The sequence below is a fragment of the Diadema setosum genome, chromosome 22, assembly GCF_964275005.1.
Source record: "Diadema setosum chromosome 22, eeDiaSeto1, whole genome shotgun sequence".
Taxonomy (NCBI): Eukaryota; Metazoa; Echinodermata; class Echinoidea; order Diadematoida; family Diadematidae; genus Diadema; species Diadema setosum.
In genome coordinates this window covers 20,157,908-20,178,290 of record NC_092706.1, presented here as the reverse complement: position 1 = coordinate 20,178,290, position 20,383 = coordinate 20,157,908, and the positions used below count along the sequence as shown (strand labels likewise).

Here is a 20,383-nt window from a genome sequence, read left to right as displayed (position 1 = left end):
CCAATGATGGCGCTATTTCCATATTCTGGTAGCGTATTCATGTTCCCCATAACACTCGTCTTGTTCTGGTGGTGTTTCCTGCAGGCTAAGATATTCGTAAGTAAGAGAAGGTGCCTCTACTCCAGCATGGTGACAGGGCATCTTGTCTACCTCCGCAATGTCTTGGTAGACGTGATCTGGATTCTCCTGATGAGCAGAGAGAGTTACTAGTTTGCTATGGTCAGGCAAAGGGCGACTATTGGATGTGCTTGAGTCAACACTGGCAGGGTTCAATGAAACACCACGATTGGTCTCCCTCCGACACTGCTTCCCGCCCGTCATTCGAGTGGTCATTTGACTGGTTTGAAGCTTGTGAATGTCTGTGCCTCCTGATGTAAACGAAGAGAAGAGGTAAATGAAAAGAAATCGAAAAAACAAACAAACCGGTTTTATGTTCTATTTTTTTTTCCAGCAAAAATTTTCCTTATTAAACACCGTTTTTCATGTTTCTATAATATGAAGTAATACACAGTTTCTTGATACATTTTCTCTTGTTTGTCTGTTGAACAGTTAAGTTTTTGAATGACAGTTTGAAATGAGCCAGGAAACATTCATTCGAATGCCTGTTGCACGTTTTGGCCCTACGCATACACACAGAAAGAAAATGTTTTTGTAAACACTGAAAACACATGATACGTAATAATGCAATATACTCAACAAGTGCTTATCAACAAGATTCGAATACTAAGCAATACATAAATCAGTGCAATGAAATTTGATTCCTCTTCTAAACTTCACCCGATTCAGAAATACATGAACAAGTGTTTGTCGTTTGTTTGTTTGTTTTTTTTTTTCCTTGCTTTTTGTTCTGGTTGCTTGTGACTCACCGTTTGAGTAACCGGTTACACCAAGCAGTGGATAGTATAAAGACTGCGAAAATGACAGGAAGAGGAGTCCCCAAGACGTACACAATCACTTTTACCTGATGAGCATCATCACCTGAAAGATGTGTCACATAGGTATAATCTTCAGGCAAAAAAATCAGGACACTATTAACTTGAAACTCTTAATTACATACATATTTCGCAACTACCAATATAGTACAACTTTTCTCTGTTTATTCAGACGATAAGGTATCAGAAGCTATGGTGCTGATGAAAAGGTGATTGATATGTTCTGTTAGAGGGATGACTTTAACAGATAGGCATATTCTTCTATCCGTGCAATCTAACATATCAATCTTCATTTTGTACCCTGACATTAGAGGCGTGTTCCTTTGTCAAGTGGCAATGCCAAATTATCATCATTGTTATAACTACTGTAAAACGTTTTGCCACTCCCACCCGTCTTATCATGATAATATTATAGAAATACTTGTAATTAAGAGCTGAAAGGAATGGAAGGAAACATTACATAGTAGCCTAAATTGTTTGTTGACGTTAGGAAATTTTGAATGATCCTCTAGAAAGAAATAAAGGTACTATTCAACAACAAATACCCTGAGATGTAAGAGCAAATCATATTAAAGTTAATGCGTTGGTAATGTCTGACGGATTTCAAGAAGCCGTCGAGAAATCCCATTTCGCGTATCACAAAGATAATCATGAGGTTATATCTTATTACATAATTATGAATACCGGTTTCAAATTATACAATGGACATCGAATACAATATTTTCTTTGTATCTGCAGTAGCTCTTACAAAATTCAAACTGTCAAGTAATAAATGACGTCATCCACTCTCCACCGTAACCAGTGGCCTATTCCTCTAGTCTCAGCCTTCCCTTCAGCCGAAGTTGCTCAAAAGTTGTTGTGTTTTGGGTTTTTTAAGTCTGCACACCATGACATGAGGTAAGATGTCTTTTCACAACATACCGACTCTCAAACAGGACGGGACTGAACCATTCCAAACGGGAAAGTATGTTGACCGACCAGGTAGTCCCACACACTGGAGTGTCGCGCTGCCATTGATGACGTAACCTTCTACACAGATGAGAGTTAACCTATATAGTGTAGCGCAAGTAGCAGCTCATAGATAATAATAACACTATCTGGACAGCATACTAGACTCGAACTAGACTTCACAGTTTAAGCTTGACAAAGAAAATAACTTACCCCTGCCGGAGACGATGATAGCTGACTCTCGCGAATTCTGCTGCACAATATCTCGATGCTTTTCAAAGATTCCAATATGAAGTGAGGAGAGGAAAACTTCTCTATTTATTGGGTTTAGGACCCTTCCCAAAGATACATTTTAACTTTAAATTCCAGTCCACCGACGCACAGTTCTACGTCACTTTTACTGCCACTTTGTTTGGGTGGAGGGCTATGACTGGCTATGAGGTCATAGCTTGACCCAAGGAGGGCAGAGAGTGGACAGTATGCCCAAATTTGGCAAGTAAAAGTGGAGAATGTGTCCGGAAGGACTGGACTTCCTGAATAACGCAGGGTGACTCATTTTCCAGATAACTTATTTCTTTGTTACTTTTTGTTTTAACTTTGATTCTCAGAAATCTTTCTTTCCTTTTTGTTCTATCAAACACCACAATGTTATATATATATATATATATATATATATATATATATATATATATATATATATACACATATACGAACATGAATGTCAACGAATGAAAGACGGCCGATACATTCCCGAACTTTATTTTCACCTTCTCGGCATGATCGGCCGCGGATGTTCGTCTTGTAATTAATCATAATGAATTTAAATCCTGACATAGATAAAGTTTTCTTGCGTATCCTCGAAAACCAACACACACAAACACACACACCTTTACACTTGTACACACAAACCAATACCAGTCATACTTTATAATAGCCTGTGCAATACCCAAAAGCCTGTATTTTTCGAACCCACTATATACCTATACCTCACACATTATCCTGTCACACATACAACCAACAACCACAGAATTCAACACCGGGATTCGAGCTCCACACTAGTAATTATTATGGAGGTATCATAGGCTTACTTAGTATCTTCTCAATTGTACTCACCATTCCCAACACTTTCACATTACACCTGTATTACATTCTTAGTACACATCTCTTTTCGCATGCCCATGAGCCAGTGTTTGCAAGATTTAATGAATAAATCATAAATACAATGATTGCCGTATGTATTTATGGTCTATTTAGATATGTTTATTCATGCATGATTGAAATGATATAATAATGGGCATGTGCAGATTCCGATTCAATGTAACTTCGTTTATTGTTTATTCATTCCTTTACCCTACATGGATATATACATTGTTTCAAGGAATCTTTTTTTTTTTAATATATAAATCGTCCAGCAAAAACCCTTGGTAAATTCTGAATTTCTGATGAGCTTTTGTATTAGAAAGCATTAGAAAAGTTCATTGCAATTGATTATTGACGCAAATTAATAGTTGTTGGTTTTTGTGTGTGTGTGTGTGTGTGCGTGTCTGTTAGAGAAAGAGAGAGAAGGGGGGGGGAGTGTCCGTCTACATATAGCGAAGAATGACACTAACCCCATGGATGACGTTTATTGTAAGTATCGTTCTGTCAGTTTCGTTATTATCACGATGATTACCGTTCTATGATAAATTTGGTACTGCTATATCACTATCAGCAGCTTCATCATTATTATCAACGTCATCATCATTATCATAGTTGACATCAGCATTGTTACAGATGTATCTATTCCGTCCGATGTCCCATATTACTTTACAAAAAAATGACAGTACTAGTACCTAGCGCGTATCTCGCCCGTATAGTTGCCCGGAGATGCGCACGCACATCAGATTTACCAGCAGCCAATTTTTTAGCATGACCAAAACTTTTTTCCGGTTGAGTGGCGGGGATTGTCTGCAGAGGTCCACGCAGAACACCAGTAGGAGGCCGTTAGCGGCAGCACCTCGCAGGCAACTCCCACGCAGGTACTTCGCAGTACCCGTATGCGGCCAAGATAATGACATTCTGTGGGACTTCTGTCATTCCTTCAGAGGAATTCCTTCACTGAGTTGTCAGCCCCCACGCGCCTGGCACACAGGTCACACAGTATACCCGCAAGTAGAACTTAGAAGTAGAACGCGTCCAGCAAGTGAGACACATGCACTGACTCTCCGAAATCCTTGTCCGCCCTCAGAAATTGTGCGGTATGCTGGAAAACCTCCACACGCAACAAGCCCGCGTAGCTTGCCCGGAAAAATGTGACAGGGCCTGGTTGCGGGTAAAAAGATTTGCGTGCGCACCTCCCTGCGACTACGGGTGAGATACGTGCTAGGTACGTGCGGGTTATCTGTGGGGACCTCCGGGTAGTAAAAATTGTTCTTCGCAAGTCGCACGCACGGCTTGCCCGGAAAGGTGTGACACGGCCTTTCACGTGGATACCAGTGCGGGCCAACAGCTAACGTTAAATGACAATCGACCAAGTGGCGGGTGTGACGCCGGCCATCGAGTAGGGCTGCGTTGAAACATGTAGCGTGGTTTCAAAAGTACCTCGTATACGATTAATTACTTTTTGTGATAGTTTTCGAAACAAGGCTTCAAGTTTCAATACGTGATGGTCAAAGGAAGATTTATAAATATTGCCAGGAATTTATGAGCTTCCTGCTTCCTTCAGTTGTGCTGCCTCGATACAACAATTTAATTTCATGTATTTAATTTCCAACAAAAAGGCAATTACGGTGTAACAGATACATATACATGGTTAAAACATATTAGTGCAATATTTCACATAAAAGGACAGTACTCTACAACTACACGGAAATACAACTTTATACTAGAGCTGTAACAGCTGCGCCAAGACAGAGTTATTGGAAATGGAGGGGACTGCTGAAAAGTATTACCTGACTGTTTCAGTCCCCTCATGAACACTAACTAATTGCTGAACGAGGATTAATTTGTTTGGTCAGGCTTGCTTTTGGTACTATTTCTGTACTTTTTTTTTTCTCCAAATATTGTGACAAATCAATGCAAAGTGTGCACATCATGATACGATGCAAACCAATGTGTGTGTGTGTGTGTATATATGACTTGCCAATTTCGTATGGAGACCGTCCTTTATAACATAACATAATGAGATGTACTGTGTGTAGCGGCATTGCAGCGGATGCTATAATCATAACTTAACAAGGAAGAAAATGATACGGGATACCGATATAATAAAGCAGAGCTTGGCTAGGACGGGGTGCAGTCACATACATTATTGTCGCACTACTTCAACCAGCCCCATGACATTAGTTCCTGCTACAATTGCTCCTATAAAATATCTGCACATTTTTAAAGCCAAACATATATTCTACCCAGAAACACTGTCCTAACCCTAATTTTAATGCATATGCTCACACTAAACGTAGAACCCTCTCACAACCCTAACCCTATTCCTAAGTCCATGGAGAAACTAAGACCGGAGCAATTGTCCCAGGAGCAAATGCCTTGTCACCTACATGACCACATGGTTGATACATTTACGTCACTATCCAAAGCTTAGTAGACAGATTAAACGTTCATGTATTCCTGTTGGAAGGGAAAGGCAACAAAGGGGACATACACACGCACTACAGGTGAAGGAATTTGTATATAAAAATGCCATGTCAAATTCTATGGTAACATCAGAGACTGAAAATTTTAATTCGAATAATACTGAAAAAAGGGGGAAAGGGGGCAAAAACCTTACAAAGTTGGCTGGAGTAGCAATATTTCACGGATTTTGAAACGGCGCACACTGGGCCGGGGCGAAGTGGGTAACCTCGGTATATATTGTGTCTATGAAATTTCCAAGAATTTTATCCTCTGTAGGGCACTTAAACACCGGAGACTAATGCATGACAGTTACTTCTATATGTAGTGCGATTAATGTATGTTTATTTCGATTTAAGACATGATATGTTGCACTTCTTTTTAGGCTAAAGACTAAGACTTACGGGCTAAAAGTAAGTATTTGTTAGATGCACTAACGAAAATGAATTCCCATTCCTTAGGATGAAATACACGCCTAGATTGAAAAGTTGCATACTGTAGCTATTCCTTTGAAAGTACCCACAGATACCGATTTCTTTGAATTTCATGTTAACTTCATCACAAATTCATCATAGATCATCACTTATAGGCTGCATCACAGATTATTACTTATGAGCTGATTTCTGAGCCCAATATTGCTAAAATGTGACCCTGCACCACAAAACAAACAAAAAGTCGCCAGACATGAATTTTTAGTTAAGACCATATTCTGAAAGAGCAGACCTTAAGCTTTAAAATGATGTATATCTCAAATCAAATGGACTCTCCTAACCTATTTAAATATTAGAAAGAAAGTACTATCTCAGGAAAAGTGTGAACTGAGAAAAGGGGCTCTGAAGTACAGTGTCTATTCAAGCGCTTAATCTTAACCAAACCGTGCTGGCTGTGCGATGAAGGGGACAAAAGACAGGAAGTAAACCACCCGAGTAACAACAAAGAAGGGATTATCAGATTAAAATGAAATTAAGCATGCCTACACATTCTGTCCATGATTAATGCCAACTTTCAAAGCAGTAGCACTATTCTGTCAAAAGTTTTTAGAGTTGAAATTGATGAGTGTGTACACGGTCTTTTAGAAACACACACCTAATCACACTATTCTACCAAAAAATGTTTGAGATAAACTGCTAAAACAAAAACACTTTCCCGCCCGTTTTATGACCCCAAACTTTAGCATAATGTAAAAGAGGGCTTGCTCTTTCAGAAAATATGAAAAAGTCAAGATCGGCTAGGTTGACCCATTTCACTTATTTTCAGTCCTCATGCAAAATCAGTGTGTGCAACTTTTTGTTCGTTTTGTGATGCACGGTCACAAATGCTCAATGTACGTTAGTGTTGCTTGTGTGGCCAGTTAAAAAAAAAGAAGATAAAGATAAAAAAATGACCTTTTACAAAAGGGGCACTGTCTAATGTCGCCGTGTAGTAAACTCATCTTTTACACCAAACGTGCGTGGTCGAAAATGCACATTCTACGTTTACCACCAGTCATCTGCGCATTTCGATGTGCAACAATTCTACATTCTCGTTAGCCAACGAAACGAAATGAAAATAAATTCTTTTTTTAAACACTAAGTCTACCTGAGAAGAAGTCTCACACACTAGATTATAGTACCATATACAACAACAATTTACGTATACGTTGTCGAGCAGTGTGTCACATAATGTCTGAAGGGTTTTGGATTTGGGGTCTATAGGGATTTGAGTGAATCATATCATAATCAGGGTTCAGCTTTTAATGACCCAAATAACCTTCTTATCAACCCCATGAAAATTGTGTTTTGTATAGCCCTGGTTTTGATATTGTTAAATGTTGTCAGTGCGCATGTCGTTTTTGAAAGGTTTCTGCCAATGTCCTTCTGTAAAAGGATAAAATGATAAACGAGATCTTAATTGATTAATACTTTTTTTTTTCTGTAAACAATTTCAAGTCGTACTATTATGTACATTCAAGGGGGGATGAGGTGAGTACAAGAATAAGTAGATTGTGATTTATACTTCAAGTGTCCAGGACCTCCGGCGTTAAAACTCAAAACCTAGTCATTTGCTAAACCTGTTCAACTTTTATATTGTCAGAAACATTTGCTTCCTCACAAGATTGTGAATGATACGTTAAGCACTGCAAGTAGAGAATCCAGGGTCATGATATCGCAATACCTACCTACCTACGCACACACACACACCCACACACACACATACATGCACATAGTACATGCGTCGACACACACAAAATCATGTGTGTGTGCATGTGTGTGTGAGTGTGTGTGTGTGTGTGTGTGTGTGTGTGTGTGTGTGTGTGTGTGTTTGTAACATATGCGTTTAGTGCTTCAATCCTAACTTGTCGAGACAACGTTGTTTTTTTCCTCGTGCTTTGTTTACCTTCGCATACAGAGGTGCTCTGCGGGTATCAGTCTCATTATCACGTTCTACTTGATAATAAAAGATCTCTTCAGAGGACATCGTTGTTGAAGAACCTACTTTCAATGAGGAAGGCCCAGTATGTTTTCTTTCAGAGGAAAATGTATGCTGCGATGACCGAACAGGTTTGTCTTTTTGTGGTCTGCCGTCGTCGGAGTCGTGATTGACCTGTTCGTCCTCGCTCTCCTTGCAGATATCAGATTCTCTCGCCTGGGCAAATTCGCCAGAGCTGCATGACTTGGCATATTCGCTGACCAGTGGCCTGTTCCGGTCAGACTTATCAACATGTCTGCCTCGCTGGGGATGTGCGTTGGGAATATTCACATCCTGTCTACCAGTGCAAACACCGTCAGACCTAATGCCAAAATTCAGCGAATTGTAACAACGCTCATCAAACAGGTGGGCTCTTCCGCAGGATTTGGCGGCACCGCTCGTCATCCTGTCAGTCGTGCGGTCACTGTCGTGGTAGTCACGGTCCTGATAACATTCGTCTAGAGCTGTTGACGTTTCCTGTAAGCTATGATATTCTTGACGAGGAAGAAAGGAAGTTTTCTCTACTTCAGCACGATGACAGGATGTCATGTCTACCTCCGCGATGTTTTGGGAGATGTGATATGGGTTCTCCTGATGAGCTGAAAGGGTTCCAGGTCCGTTGACCTGATGGTCAGTCAAAGGGCGACTCACTGTGCCAGAGTCAGGACTGGCAGGGTTCAGTGAAACACCATTATCGGTCTCTCTCGGATGCTGCAGCTGCCCGTCATGGGTGTGGCCATTAGATTGATCTGAAGCTTCTAACGGCCTATGCCTTCTGATATATACAAAGAGGAGATGAAAGTTGACATTGGAAAAATCATAATATCAAACTATTACACTTGATACGCTTCGAAAAGATTTTTTTTTTTTTTTTTTTAAGCAAAGGCAAATATATCTGTGGGTAACGCTGTTGGTATACAGAAATAATAATGTTTCCGTGTACATCGAAACACACGTTACACGCGATATTTATGAGGATGTAATCTAATCAAGTGCCATAAATTATAACTGTTATTTGATGCCTCTCTAAAACCCATCGTCCTCCGAACCAAATAATACGAACAAATCTTTCTTGTTATTGCTTCCTCTTTTATTCTTATGCTTGGTAGTTTTCGACTCACCTTTTTTGTAGTTTGCAGAAGGCAATGGATACTATTGAGAGTGTGCTAATTATACAAAGGAGCGCTCCCAGGATGTATGCAACGCTAGTCTCATGGCCTTTATGATCTGAAAGAGATATGCGCCACACGTCAATCTCTTTCGTAAATGAAACTCGAAGCAATGGGCTTGATTAAATACAATAATTAAAGAACAGTTTTATCATTCTCTGGATGTTTCGAGACAAGGTTATCAAGTTTGCTGACATAAAGCTGATTGATTAGTTGCGTCAGGTATGATTTCAAAAGAATTTCTTTTTCATGAAATGTTTTTCTCATGACCATTATGACCTGAGAGAGAAATACGCCACACATCAATCACTTTCGGGTATGAATCACGAAACAATTGGCTTGAAACAATGATGAAAGGACAGCTTTATTATTCTCTGGATGTTTCGAGACAAGGGTACCAAGTTCCTTTGCTGAACGAAAGCTGATTGATAAATTGCGTCAGTTTCATAATTTCGAAAGACATGTGTTTCTATGCAACCAATGTCTGATGACCACACATCAATTAATTTCGAGAATAGATCACATGACAATCGGCTTAAAAGAAATATAACAAGTGCAACTGGCTTGAAACAACAAAACATGGACAGTTTTATCATTCTCATGCTGTTTAAAAAGAAGGGTATCGATTTTCTATGCTGATATACAGCAGATTGATAAATTGCCTTAGTTTCAGTATTTCGAAAGATATGTCTTTTCCATGGAACCTTTGTCTGATGACCATTATGACCTGAAAGATAAATACGCCACACATCAATTGAATGAATCACAAGACAATTGGCTTGAATAAATGTATCAAAGAAAAGCGTTATCATTCTCTGGCTGTTTGGAAACAGGGATATCAAATATTTGTGCTGATCAAAACCTGATTAATAAATTGCGTAAGTCTGATGATTTTGAAAGATACGTCTTTTCTTCAATCCATGCCGTCTATAGGCCTACATACATCCTTATTTTGTACTCTCATATTCAACATTCTGAGGCTGATTTATTTGCAAAGTCAAAGTGAGACAGTTTTATCCCCCCCCCCTCCCTCTGTATTAACGTCTTGCTATTACAGGGTGGCCCAGAAAGAACGGAACACCTAAGATCCTTAATTTCAGCAGTATTGTTTCAGATATGTCATTATTTTGCATAACATTAAAAAGGCCATTTTTTTCCCAGTTGAATGACACCAAGCGTCTTAATTTTGGTTAATGCATCATGATTTTAGGATAATTTTTGTTAACCCTTGCGATTTTCAAAATTTGATCATATTGCACTCTCAGAGATACCGAAACCAGCGAGAATTCGGCTTGCCATAGAACCAGTAGCGTTCATAATGTGTGAAATGAGGGTCATTGTCATTATCCGTTATCATTGTCAATGGGACGACCTATTGGGCTCATTGAGATGCTAAATTTAGTTGGAAAATAGCAAGGTTTATTCAAAGGAATGATCAATTTTCAGTGACGTGAGTTCATGAGTTGTTTAACAAGCATAACACAGCAGAATGTTTATCAAAATGAAATTAGACTAATTCCCCACGAATATTTTTTGAGGTCTACACAACACAGGAACTGAATTCAGTCAGTCTTTAGGATTAAGGGGTTTACGAGCCCCGCGTGCTCATTGAAGCGCGACACCTGGCAGGAAATGCCATATGATCACGGTAACGCAATTCGGTTTTTAAGCACAATGAAAAAAATGTCATTCAGTGGATTCAAATGCACAAAATCAAACACTACATACTGCATAATTTCGATATGATTTTCTGTTTGTTTTATAACGTGCTCATTCAACCATGAATTGACCAACATTGTGTGCAAAAGTCGTTGTTAGCTTTCAAAAACATAAATTCCATCTGTTGGAACAATGAATGTACCATCGGAAACATGCCTAAACTGTCAATTTGGCAATTTTTACCCCGTGATCACTCAACCGTGAAATTTTGCCCGCAAGTTATATGGTATGAAAGGAAGTACATAAATTGTGCGTTGCATGCCTTCTTATGCTGGAAATTTTTAATTTGTCTCAATATTGAGTCAAAGTTACAAAATACAGCTTGTGAACTTCAAAAAGTGACAATTTTGCCTTCAAGGCGTGCTCACTGAAGCTCGACCCGACGATATTCACTGAATTCCACATGATAGGTTGCTTAGAAGTACAGCTACTTGTCCCTGTGCTCAGATTTCCTCCTAATTCAGAAATTACAGCGATTTGTTTTAGGGGGAACTTACTTTTTGTTTAGTGTTTATTTGAAACAATGATTAGTAATGCTGCATTTTCTTTTATCTACAATGGGCCTTACGATATTCAAACTGTCAAATAATAGAAATCTCACCTAATCTTCATTTTCTAAGTTATACCAGTGTTCGTTCCTCTATTTCAGTCCTACACATGAGTCGAAATTGTTTGTTTTAACAAGTTGAAAAGACCTGCATAACATGAGATAGGGTAAGATGCCTTTCTACAACATACCGACTCTCAGGCAGGGCGGAATTGAAGCACTCCAAACCGGGAAGTAAGTTGACCAACCAGGTAATTGAACACACTGTAGTGTCGCATTACCATAGATGACGTAACCTTCGTCACAGGTAAGAGTTAATCTGGACCCAAAGTTCGTTACATTGGAGTCCCAATAACCATAAGGCACGTCACCAGGATGATCACATGACCCAGATGAACCTGTCAGATAAAACAAAGAAGGTATTTCGTTCATTGGGAACAGATACACACATTCAACTGGTTAAGGCATTTTCTAATTGGAATCACTTAGAAACTGTCAGTAATTTCAAAATCACACATATTAATATCAGGGTTTCACAAAATTTGACAATCGGAAACAAAACAAAACAGAACAAAATCTTTCCTGAAAATAGGCCGCTCGTCTGATGCTTTTAGCATACGGCCGGTTATTACAAGAAAGCGTAATTGGCAATTACGATCTGCAATAGCCTTTAACTGAGTCATCTACCACACGCTAAAATCGATCATTGTTATGACAGTTAATTGTTGCAATATTTTTTTTCTGCAGAAAACAAACAAACACACAAACAAGTTGTTTATGGGATTCCTCATGTGTGACTTCAGTGCTTGGTCTCTTTATTCCTCGCCATTAGCCTCCTTTAAACAAGTATAGATTCTACTAGAGCTTTTGATATCTGACTCATGGTGTTGATCTGCATGACTACCGGTAAATCTAATTGACTCTATAGGTAAAACGGCGAGGGGGATAGCTTTTCGCCGATGAATATGTATGCAGAGAAACTGGAAAAATAATCTGAGATTAATAATGACATACAAATTTCATCATTGCTCAGAAAGTACGTCCGTCGTCTGTAAGAATGAAAGCCGGAGCATTTTTGTTTTTTATTTCTACATTATACAACTATGGTATATCCTTACCTCAGGACACATTTTACTTGAATATTTCAATTTTATTTAAATAATGCAATTAGAATTCGGGGCTAATTCTTCAAGAACTGCATATTCTTGTTGCTGCCTTTGACATCATTTTGGATATTTAGCGGAATAACTATTACGTATAGGGACAGTCGCACTCTGGCGAATTTACAGGTATCTATATCAGGAAGAAATAAAACCGAAATCTGTTAGGGTTCACGCTTTTGCTCACCTTGGCATTTCAGTCTGACAACCTTTTTTAACAAACACTTTGTCGTTGTAGGTAAACAGTCCATAACACTTTGGAACGCATTACCTGTAGAATGATATTGTGAGAATTATTTACTATATACTAGGGATAAATGACTATTATTCATTATCATCATTATACATACTTATCAAGGGAATCGACTGGAAAGGTTAAAAATTGCACTGATTCCTTCAGAATCACCTTTTTTTTTTTAGCCTGACCAAACAGGACAGATTTACTGTCTCTTTGAACTAGAACTTTTTGGATGAAAACATGTAGATTTAGAGTGCTCTTCCCAAGAGAGCAATACACCGTAATGCCATTTGCTGGATATAACTATATAACATGGGAGAAGATTGTTTTTTGTTCATTCGTTTGAAGGTGAATGTTTGAAACTGACCAATATACTGATTTCTTCGCAAAGAGATAAATCTTTGGCGTAATGACAAGTGAAGCGAGTTTCTATCTGTATGTGCGTAATGTTAGATTCTCAGTACGTATGAGGAACTCACGTTATGACAGTTTCCTTCCTGACCTTTTTAGTTTATGCACTGTTCACTTATTTTACGCATACCTAGCAAACGGGGATGGGGGTAACCCCCCCCCCCCCCCAGTTACGGGTCTGATATTTTATACGTGAATACTCGTGAAGTAATTATTATTATTATGTGCATTTATTAAAAATACTGCAGTCACCTTCTGGACAAGATAGCTGTTGATAACTGTTTCCCTTTGCTGTTCTGGGCAAACTCTGAGCCGAATGCTCTTCTGCCGCTGGGAAGCCAAGCTCTCTGCAAACCAGTTCAGCAGCTTTGTTGGTAAATCCGTCATAGCAGACATAGCTGTCTGGTTCGAGGACCACTAAGCCTTCTGAGAGAGAGTGTCCATCAACCAGCTTCACCGATGGGATCCCTCGAAAACAAAATTAACAACTTTCCACTTGTATGAATCATATATATAATACTAATTATGTATTATTATATAGCATAATATGCTATATAAACGCTATAAACGCTATTTCTAGCCGTAATGAGAAATGCAGAATAAATCACAGTTTTGGGGAATTTTGATAAAAAGTATGAAAATACTCAGGAACATACAAATATTGCTCTTTTTGAAAAATGCAGAAATGAACTGACAAGAGCACAAAATGCATATCATACCACTAAATTCTGTATGTTAATGAGAAAATACAAATCGTCTTTAGAAAAACATATATAGTGGATGTCTCAAAGCTTATAAGTATTTAAACGATAGAACAAAGGTTTTATGAGACAAAGAATTAGTAATAATGCGAATTGCACGCTTTTGAAGTAACGCATCAGGCTTAGTTTAGTAAACTACAGTTTCCCTACATAATAATTGTATACAATATGTGTGGCAAAATGAGAGAATTACATAAAATAACCAGGAATCGTTCGAATAAAACATTTTTTCGACTTCCAAAGTACATGACTGATGTTCCCAGATAGGGTCCTTTGCTAGCAGTATATAGGTTCATTCCATGTTAATTAGGAATCAAAGAGAGAAAAAAAAAAAACAAATCCCACGTACATTTAAAGAATACTGTAAGCTAGCGTATATTTGTTTGTGGATGATTCTCTAAATATTTATCTACTAATTTGAAAAGAATGATGCTGTGTCTCTGTTGAAACCCGAAATTGGGAATTACCGATAGTGAAAATGCTACGAAAAAAAAAATCATTGTTCTTCTTTAATATCATTTTTCAAAGACTTCTGATATTAAGATGAAAGTAAAGAAATTGGTGTATGATTACTAGTATCAAATTTATTTCATTTTCTATTCGGATGAATAACCTTGACAATTGTCAGAAAAAAACACCACTTGATAAAGACCTATTCAGTATATTGGTGAGAGAATCAGTAGCTGTAGAAATTGTGCCTGGTAGAATAAAATAATTTCGTCATAAAACCTTGTACTTTGTTTCCTCTTCAAGGCGTTAACAATATCTGTTGTTTCATATTTAATAGTCAACGCAAAAACAAAAAATCAAAGAATGAGTACTTGGTGGTGGTTATTTTGAACATAGATTTTCTCTAATTGTGAAAATATTTAAATTGAAAATTTAAATTGTATATCAATGACTCTTTCAGATTTTTTATTGTTACTTTTCTTTCTTTTATTATTATTGCTTTCTATTTTTATATCCATGGCTTCTGAGGTATCTCTTAGGCAGGGCTCCACACTAACTTTTAGTTTTCGTGGCCAGATCGGGCCACCAAAATCATTGATTTTTATTTTTTGGTGGCCCGAAAGCAAAATCTGGTGGCCCGAAAAAAAAAATCAAGAAAAACATAAGAAACACTAAATCGGTCCTACTAAACATAGAAAAATAAATATTACGTATTAATGAAGTGATACATGTACCCATGTCTAAAATAGATGAACAGAAAATTCAATTATCTTACCGTTATTCTGAGTTCTAAGATTAAGCAAATAGGCTTATAGATTATTATAAAAATTGATGCCTATATTAGTCCAGATGTTGTTTAGATACTACATTCTTATTATTTTCCATCGTATAATCTTATTAACACACTGTCTTTTTCAGCCTAAATTGGTAACACAACATTTGTTGTTGTTTTTTCTATTAGCTGAACGAAGAACATATTTCAAAATCCATAGACGTCTTGGAACGGTTTTACCATTCTTTCTTTCATTTTGCCTTGTAAATCATGCATCAAAATGTCTTAAATATCTTTAAAACATTGTCTGATTAAAATTTACATCGTCAGAGTCGTAAACACCTGACAAGTCTGTAATTTTTGAACTGCCGAGGAAACAAGGTAATTTTGTTTTGCTTCTTTGCTTTTTTTGTGTGTGGTATGTGGGGTTTTTTAGCCTCAGCTCTGGGTTTAAACGAAATTAATGAAGCATGAATCAATAATCAAAGCTAATTTTGGGTCGGCAGAGTCCATAACAATGCTGTTTCAGGAATACTCTGAGTATCTAAACCCTTTTCTTTTTATGTCTCATTTATTTCATTTCTTTTCCGACAAAAATAGGAGGGTATATAACATTTTCAAATGGAATAATGTAGAGTATGATATGACATCTGCATATTCAAGTGAAATCAATGCATCTTCTTCTTCTTCTTTTTTACAAAAAAAAAAAAAAAAGTTTAAGGAAATGTCTAGACGAACTGTAATCTAATCGTATCGATTAGACACAACAATATACAACAATCCCTTTACTTTATCTAAATGTTAACATCACCTTTTACAAAGAATGATGGTTGGTCACGATTTTATCTTACAATGACTAGACCTTACGATTTATGTACATTATCTTGATGTACACACGAGAAAATCAGTGTTGATCGAAAAAAGAAAAAAACAACACCCGTTTTTATAACAGATAAAGGAATTGCATATGTGACCGTGCACCTCAAAACGAACATAAAGTCGCACACGCTGATTTTGCGTGAGGACTGAAAATAAGTGAAATGGGTCAACCTAGCCGAACTTGACTTTTTCATATTTTCTGAAAAAGCGGGTCTTCTTTTACATTATGCTAAAATTTGGTATCATAAAACGGGCAGGAAAGTGTGTTTTTTTAGCAGTTTATCTCGAACATTTTTGGTAGAATAGTGTGATTAGGTGTCTCTTTAGAATCCCTTTTTGATTTCTGAAAAACCTTGTCCACACTCTTCACTTTCAACTCTAATAACGTTTGAAAGGATTGAGCTATTGTTTTGAAAGTTGGCATTAATTATGGACAGAATGTGTTAATGAGGCATGCTTAATTTCAGTTTAATCTAATAATCCCTTCATTGTTGTTACTCTGGTGGTTTACTTCCTGTTTTTTGTCCCATTCATCGCACAGCCAGCACGGTTTGGTAAAGATTAAGCGCTTGAATAGACACTGTACTTCAGAGCCTCTTTTCTCAGTTAACACTTTTCCTGAGTTTGTGCTTTCTTTCCAATATTTAGATAGGTTAGGAGAGTCCATTTGATTTGAGTTATACATCATTTTAAAGCTTAAAGTCTGCTCTTTCAGAATATGGTCTTAACTAAAAATTCATGTCAGGCGACTTTTTGTTTGTTTTGAGGTGCAGAGTCACATATAGTTTCATAGTACGAAGAAATATTCATCGTCATGTAATTGTCATGAACACTTACCTTCGTAACACTCCGCCATCATCATGAACTTCACTGGGTAGATATATATGCCAAATCCAAAGTTGAATCTGATGGGTCAGTGATGTAACCGAGGAACTCTGGTTATAATTCAAAATTGTCTTCAGAAAGGATTTGTTGGCTATTTTATCCAACATATGAAATCCCATCACTTTGTTGTTGATAGCTTTGATTTCAGTGAGAATTCGCCGTCCTTGAGGTGCCTGTATATCCCAAGTATCATGGTTGGCAACGCAGCTGGCGTCGCAAGATAGCTCGAGTTCTAGTGGCATCCCCGTGCAGTTGAGAGTAACATCTTCTGGAGGTAAAATGAATAGGAAGAGATATTTTGCAATCGGAAGTTAAAACATGAGAGGATGATGAGAATGTGATGAGAGCGTCAGTTGAGGAATTGTGGAAGTCGTGCTATGCAGTTCAGCAACCTAATTTTCCAAGGCAAGAAACTCATTATTCTATATTGCATTATTCGTACAGTGTATTCATCCATCACTTTAGAGTCTGCATAATATTCAGAAATCAAGTCTATACGTGCCGTTTCTAATGGACAACATTTAGACTGGCAATAAATACATCTTAATTGACCAGTTCAGATGATTGTGATAACAAGTACTGTCGATGCCTATACATATATATGAACATCCCGATATAAAATTAACCTTTTATGGTTTTGGATGGAGCCTCCCATTTTCTGAACATGCACTCATGCAAAGAGCTTGAAATGAATCCGTAGTGCACTATAATTGAAAACAATGAAGATACTTACTTTTTGTATTGCCTTCGGACAGTGAGAAAATTGGAGGAAAGAGGATGAAACCAGCAAAGAACCAAAGTATGAGATCCATTCTTTCTCAACTCGATCGCGATATCATAAGTACTCCACATTCGATAATTATACGTGTGTATCAAAGGCTCAGATTCCGGTAGATATCCATATTCATCACTGACAACCGGAATAAACGTCAAATAAAGGTGTTCGCCAAATCTGCAGTACGTTGTGCTTAAGGTTAAAAAGGGGCTCCTTCGTCCACTTACTTAAAAGTGAGTAGCTGTAGAGGCTGCGCTAATTGACATCGTGAAGGAATAATCGTGGTCGTGGTAGGGCTGATCAACTCTGCCACTTCCTCCCTCTCTCTCTCTCTGTGGTGGTGTGTTTGTGTGTGTCTATGTATTGTGATTGTGTGTGTGTGTGCATGTATGTGTGTGTGGGACTGTGTGTGCACATGTGGATGATTTATAACGTTTGCAAAATTCGTACTGCAGAATTTTATCGTGTGATCTCTCTCACGAAATTTTCAAGTCACCTGAAAGAAAGCGAAACAGAGGGACGTAACGTAACTCGTGCTGAGATCATAAATAAATTATTCGATTTGTAAGAATAAGAAGTCAAGTAGTAGACGTAGTTTTCATCATTATGTTAAATTACTGTCGTATCTGCTGTACTTGCTAACCAACAACTTCATTTATTTGTAGTATCCAAGTATTGCAAGTGATCCGCAAGTGATTAATACAATCACCTCTTTATCCTTGTGGTTCTAATCATGTAGATTCAGCTTTGAATAGGAATATATTACAACCGAGAGTGAATGCATACCGCTCAGGAAAGGATGAAGGGACTGTAAAATACCGCTTTATTTGGGTCTTCATAAAGGGGTGGGTGGAATCGAAAAGAGAAATTAAAAACACATGACTTCCAGAAGTTTCCGTCCTGAGTTTCTTCGCGTGGGGGAGGGGGTAGGTTGAAGAGACCTATGATCCATTGCTCCCCTCCCCCGGCCCAGGCCTAGCAGCTCTCATTAAAACAAAAAACAAAACAAAACAAAAAAGTATCTGTGTGCACACAGTAAGATCCAGACTTGATAGACAGAAGCTTTCTCATGATGCAGTAACCAATGAGTTTGTTCCATAGTTATCACTTGCATGTGTTGGCAGAGTGCCAGTGAGAATATTCCATATGAGCACAGACTGAGTCTGTGCATTTGCTCAACTTTTGTAACTGAATTTGTGTAAACTGAAGATAGTTGCTCAAATAGTTAGATACTGGAGAGTTTCAGGTATGATCAAATGATGTGGATATTACAGTAATTGAGTACTTCCTCATAATGAAAAATAGCTTCATTGAGACAAAAAAAAAAAACAAGCCAAAATGATAACCATGTGAAACTAGACTCTGAAATTGAGACAGAACTATTAGAGGGAAGAGAATCAGTGACAAGTATCAGTCATTACGTAAACACACAAACGTGATAAACTTTAGAAGAGCTTTAATAAGTATTTTGATATATATTACGAAGCAATTTCTGACTTTGAAAGTTAGACAGGGGCGGGGGGACAACATAATATTTATATTTTGATTATTTTAAGACGTAGCAGACTTGCAAGTCCGGTCAAGCCTCTAATGTTGTTGACTTTTGTCATTTCCTTTACGATTTGCAACCTCGCAAGAACTTCGAGTGATTCCAGTGGTTTCATGATCTTTACATTGATCCTTAGAGCGTTATAATCCTACGAGGACGTATCCAAACATATCTAAGATGGGATAGAATTCACTACTTACTTCTGAATCATCACTTAAATGCCTGTGACAGATAAGATTTCCATTAGAATAGTCAATTCTCTGTTGAAATGATTCGATGATGTTTTGATTGTAACATTGATGACATCACTAGATACTTTAAAGTTGATTTGTGGATAAACGCCGTGAGAGATGCAGAGAACGATTCCTCCCTATTCAGGAAGCATCATGACAACCCCAGGACGCAGCACACAGAATGCAACATTAACATACAGCCTTTGAACTTTAACGTCAACATTTAAAAGGAAAAGCAGGACTTTCTCGGGGCCCATTAAGTTCGCAATGTTATTGCACTTTACCGTATGCTCATAATGTATATCTGACCGTGCATCACAAAATGAACAAAAAGTCGCACACACTGATTTTGTGTGAGGACTGAAAATAGGTGAAATGGGTCAACCTAGCCCATCTTGACTTTTTCATATTTTCTGAAAGGGCAAGTCTTCTTCTACATTATGCTAAAATTTGGGATCATGAAACGGGCAGGAAAGTGTGTTTTTAAGCAGTTTATCTCTAACATTTTTTGGTAGAATAGTGTGATTAGGTGCGTCTTGAGAGTCCCCTTTTCATTTCTTAAAAACCTTGAACACACTCTTCACTTTCAACTGTCATAACTTTTGGCAGGATAAATGCTACTGCTTTGAAAGTTGGCATTGATTATAGACAGAATGTGTTAATAAGGCATGCTCAATTTCACTTTAATCTGATTATCCCTTCATTGTTGTTACTCCAGTGGTTTACATCCTGTTTTTTGTTCCATTCATCGCACAGCCAGCACGGCTTGAATAGACACTGTACTTCAGAGCCTCTTTTCTCAGTTCATGCTTTTCCTGAGTGTGTGCTTTCTTTCCAATACTAGGATAGGTTAGGAGAGTCAATTTGATTTGAGTTATGCATCGTTTTAAAGCTTAAAGTCTGC

General features: G+C 37.8%; 1 protein-coding gene across 1 annotated transcript; it reads right to left on the bottom strand.

The window, feature by feature from the left end:
* Positions 1-12: 12 nt before the first annotated feature.
* On the bottom strand, positions 13-19,457 carry LOC140245198 (uncharacterized). The gene is made up of 10 exons (XM_072324788.1): positions 19,447-19,457; positions 16,875-16,942; positions 13,428-13,643; positions 12,714-12,797; positions 11,558-11,764; positions 9,053-9,158; positions 8,150-8,706; positions 7,851-7,957; positions 2,094-2,151; positions 13-368 (listed from the first exon to the last, which is right to left on the bottom strand). Exons 1-10 carry the CDS (start codon positions 19,455-19,457, stop codon positions 13-15), a joined length of 1,770 nt encoding a protein of 589 aa, XP_072180889.1.
* Positions 19,458-20,383: the final 926 nt, after the last annotated feature.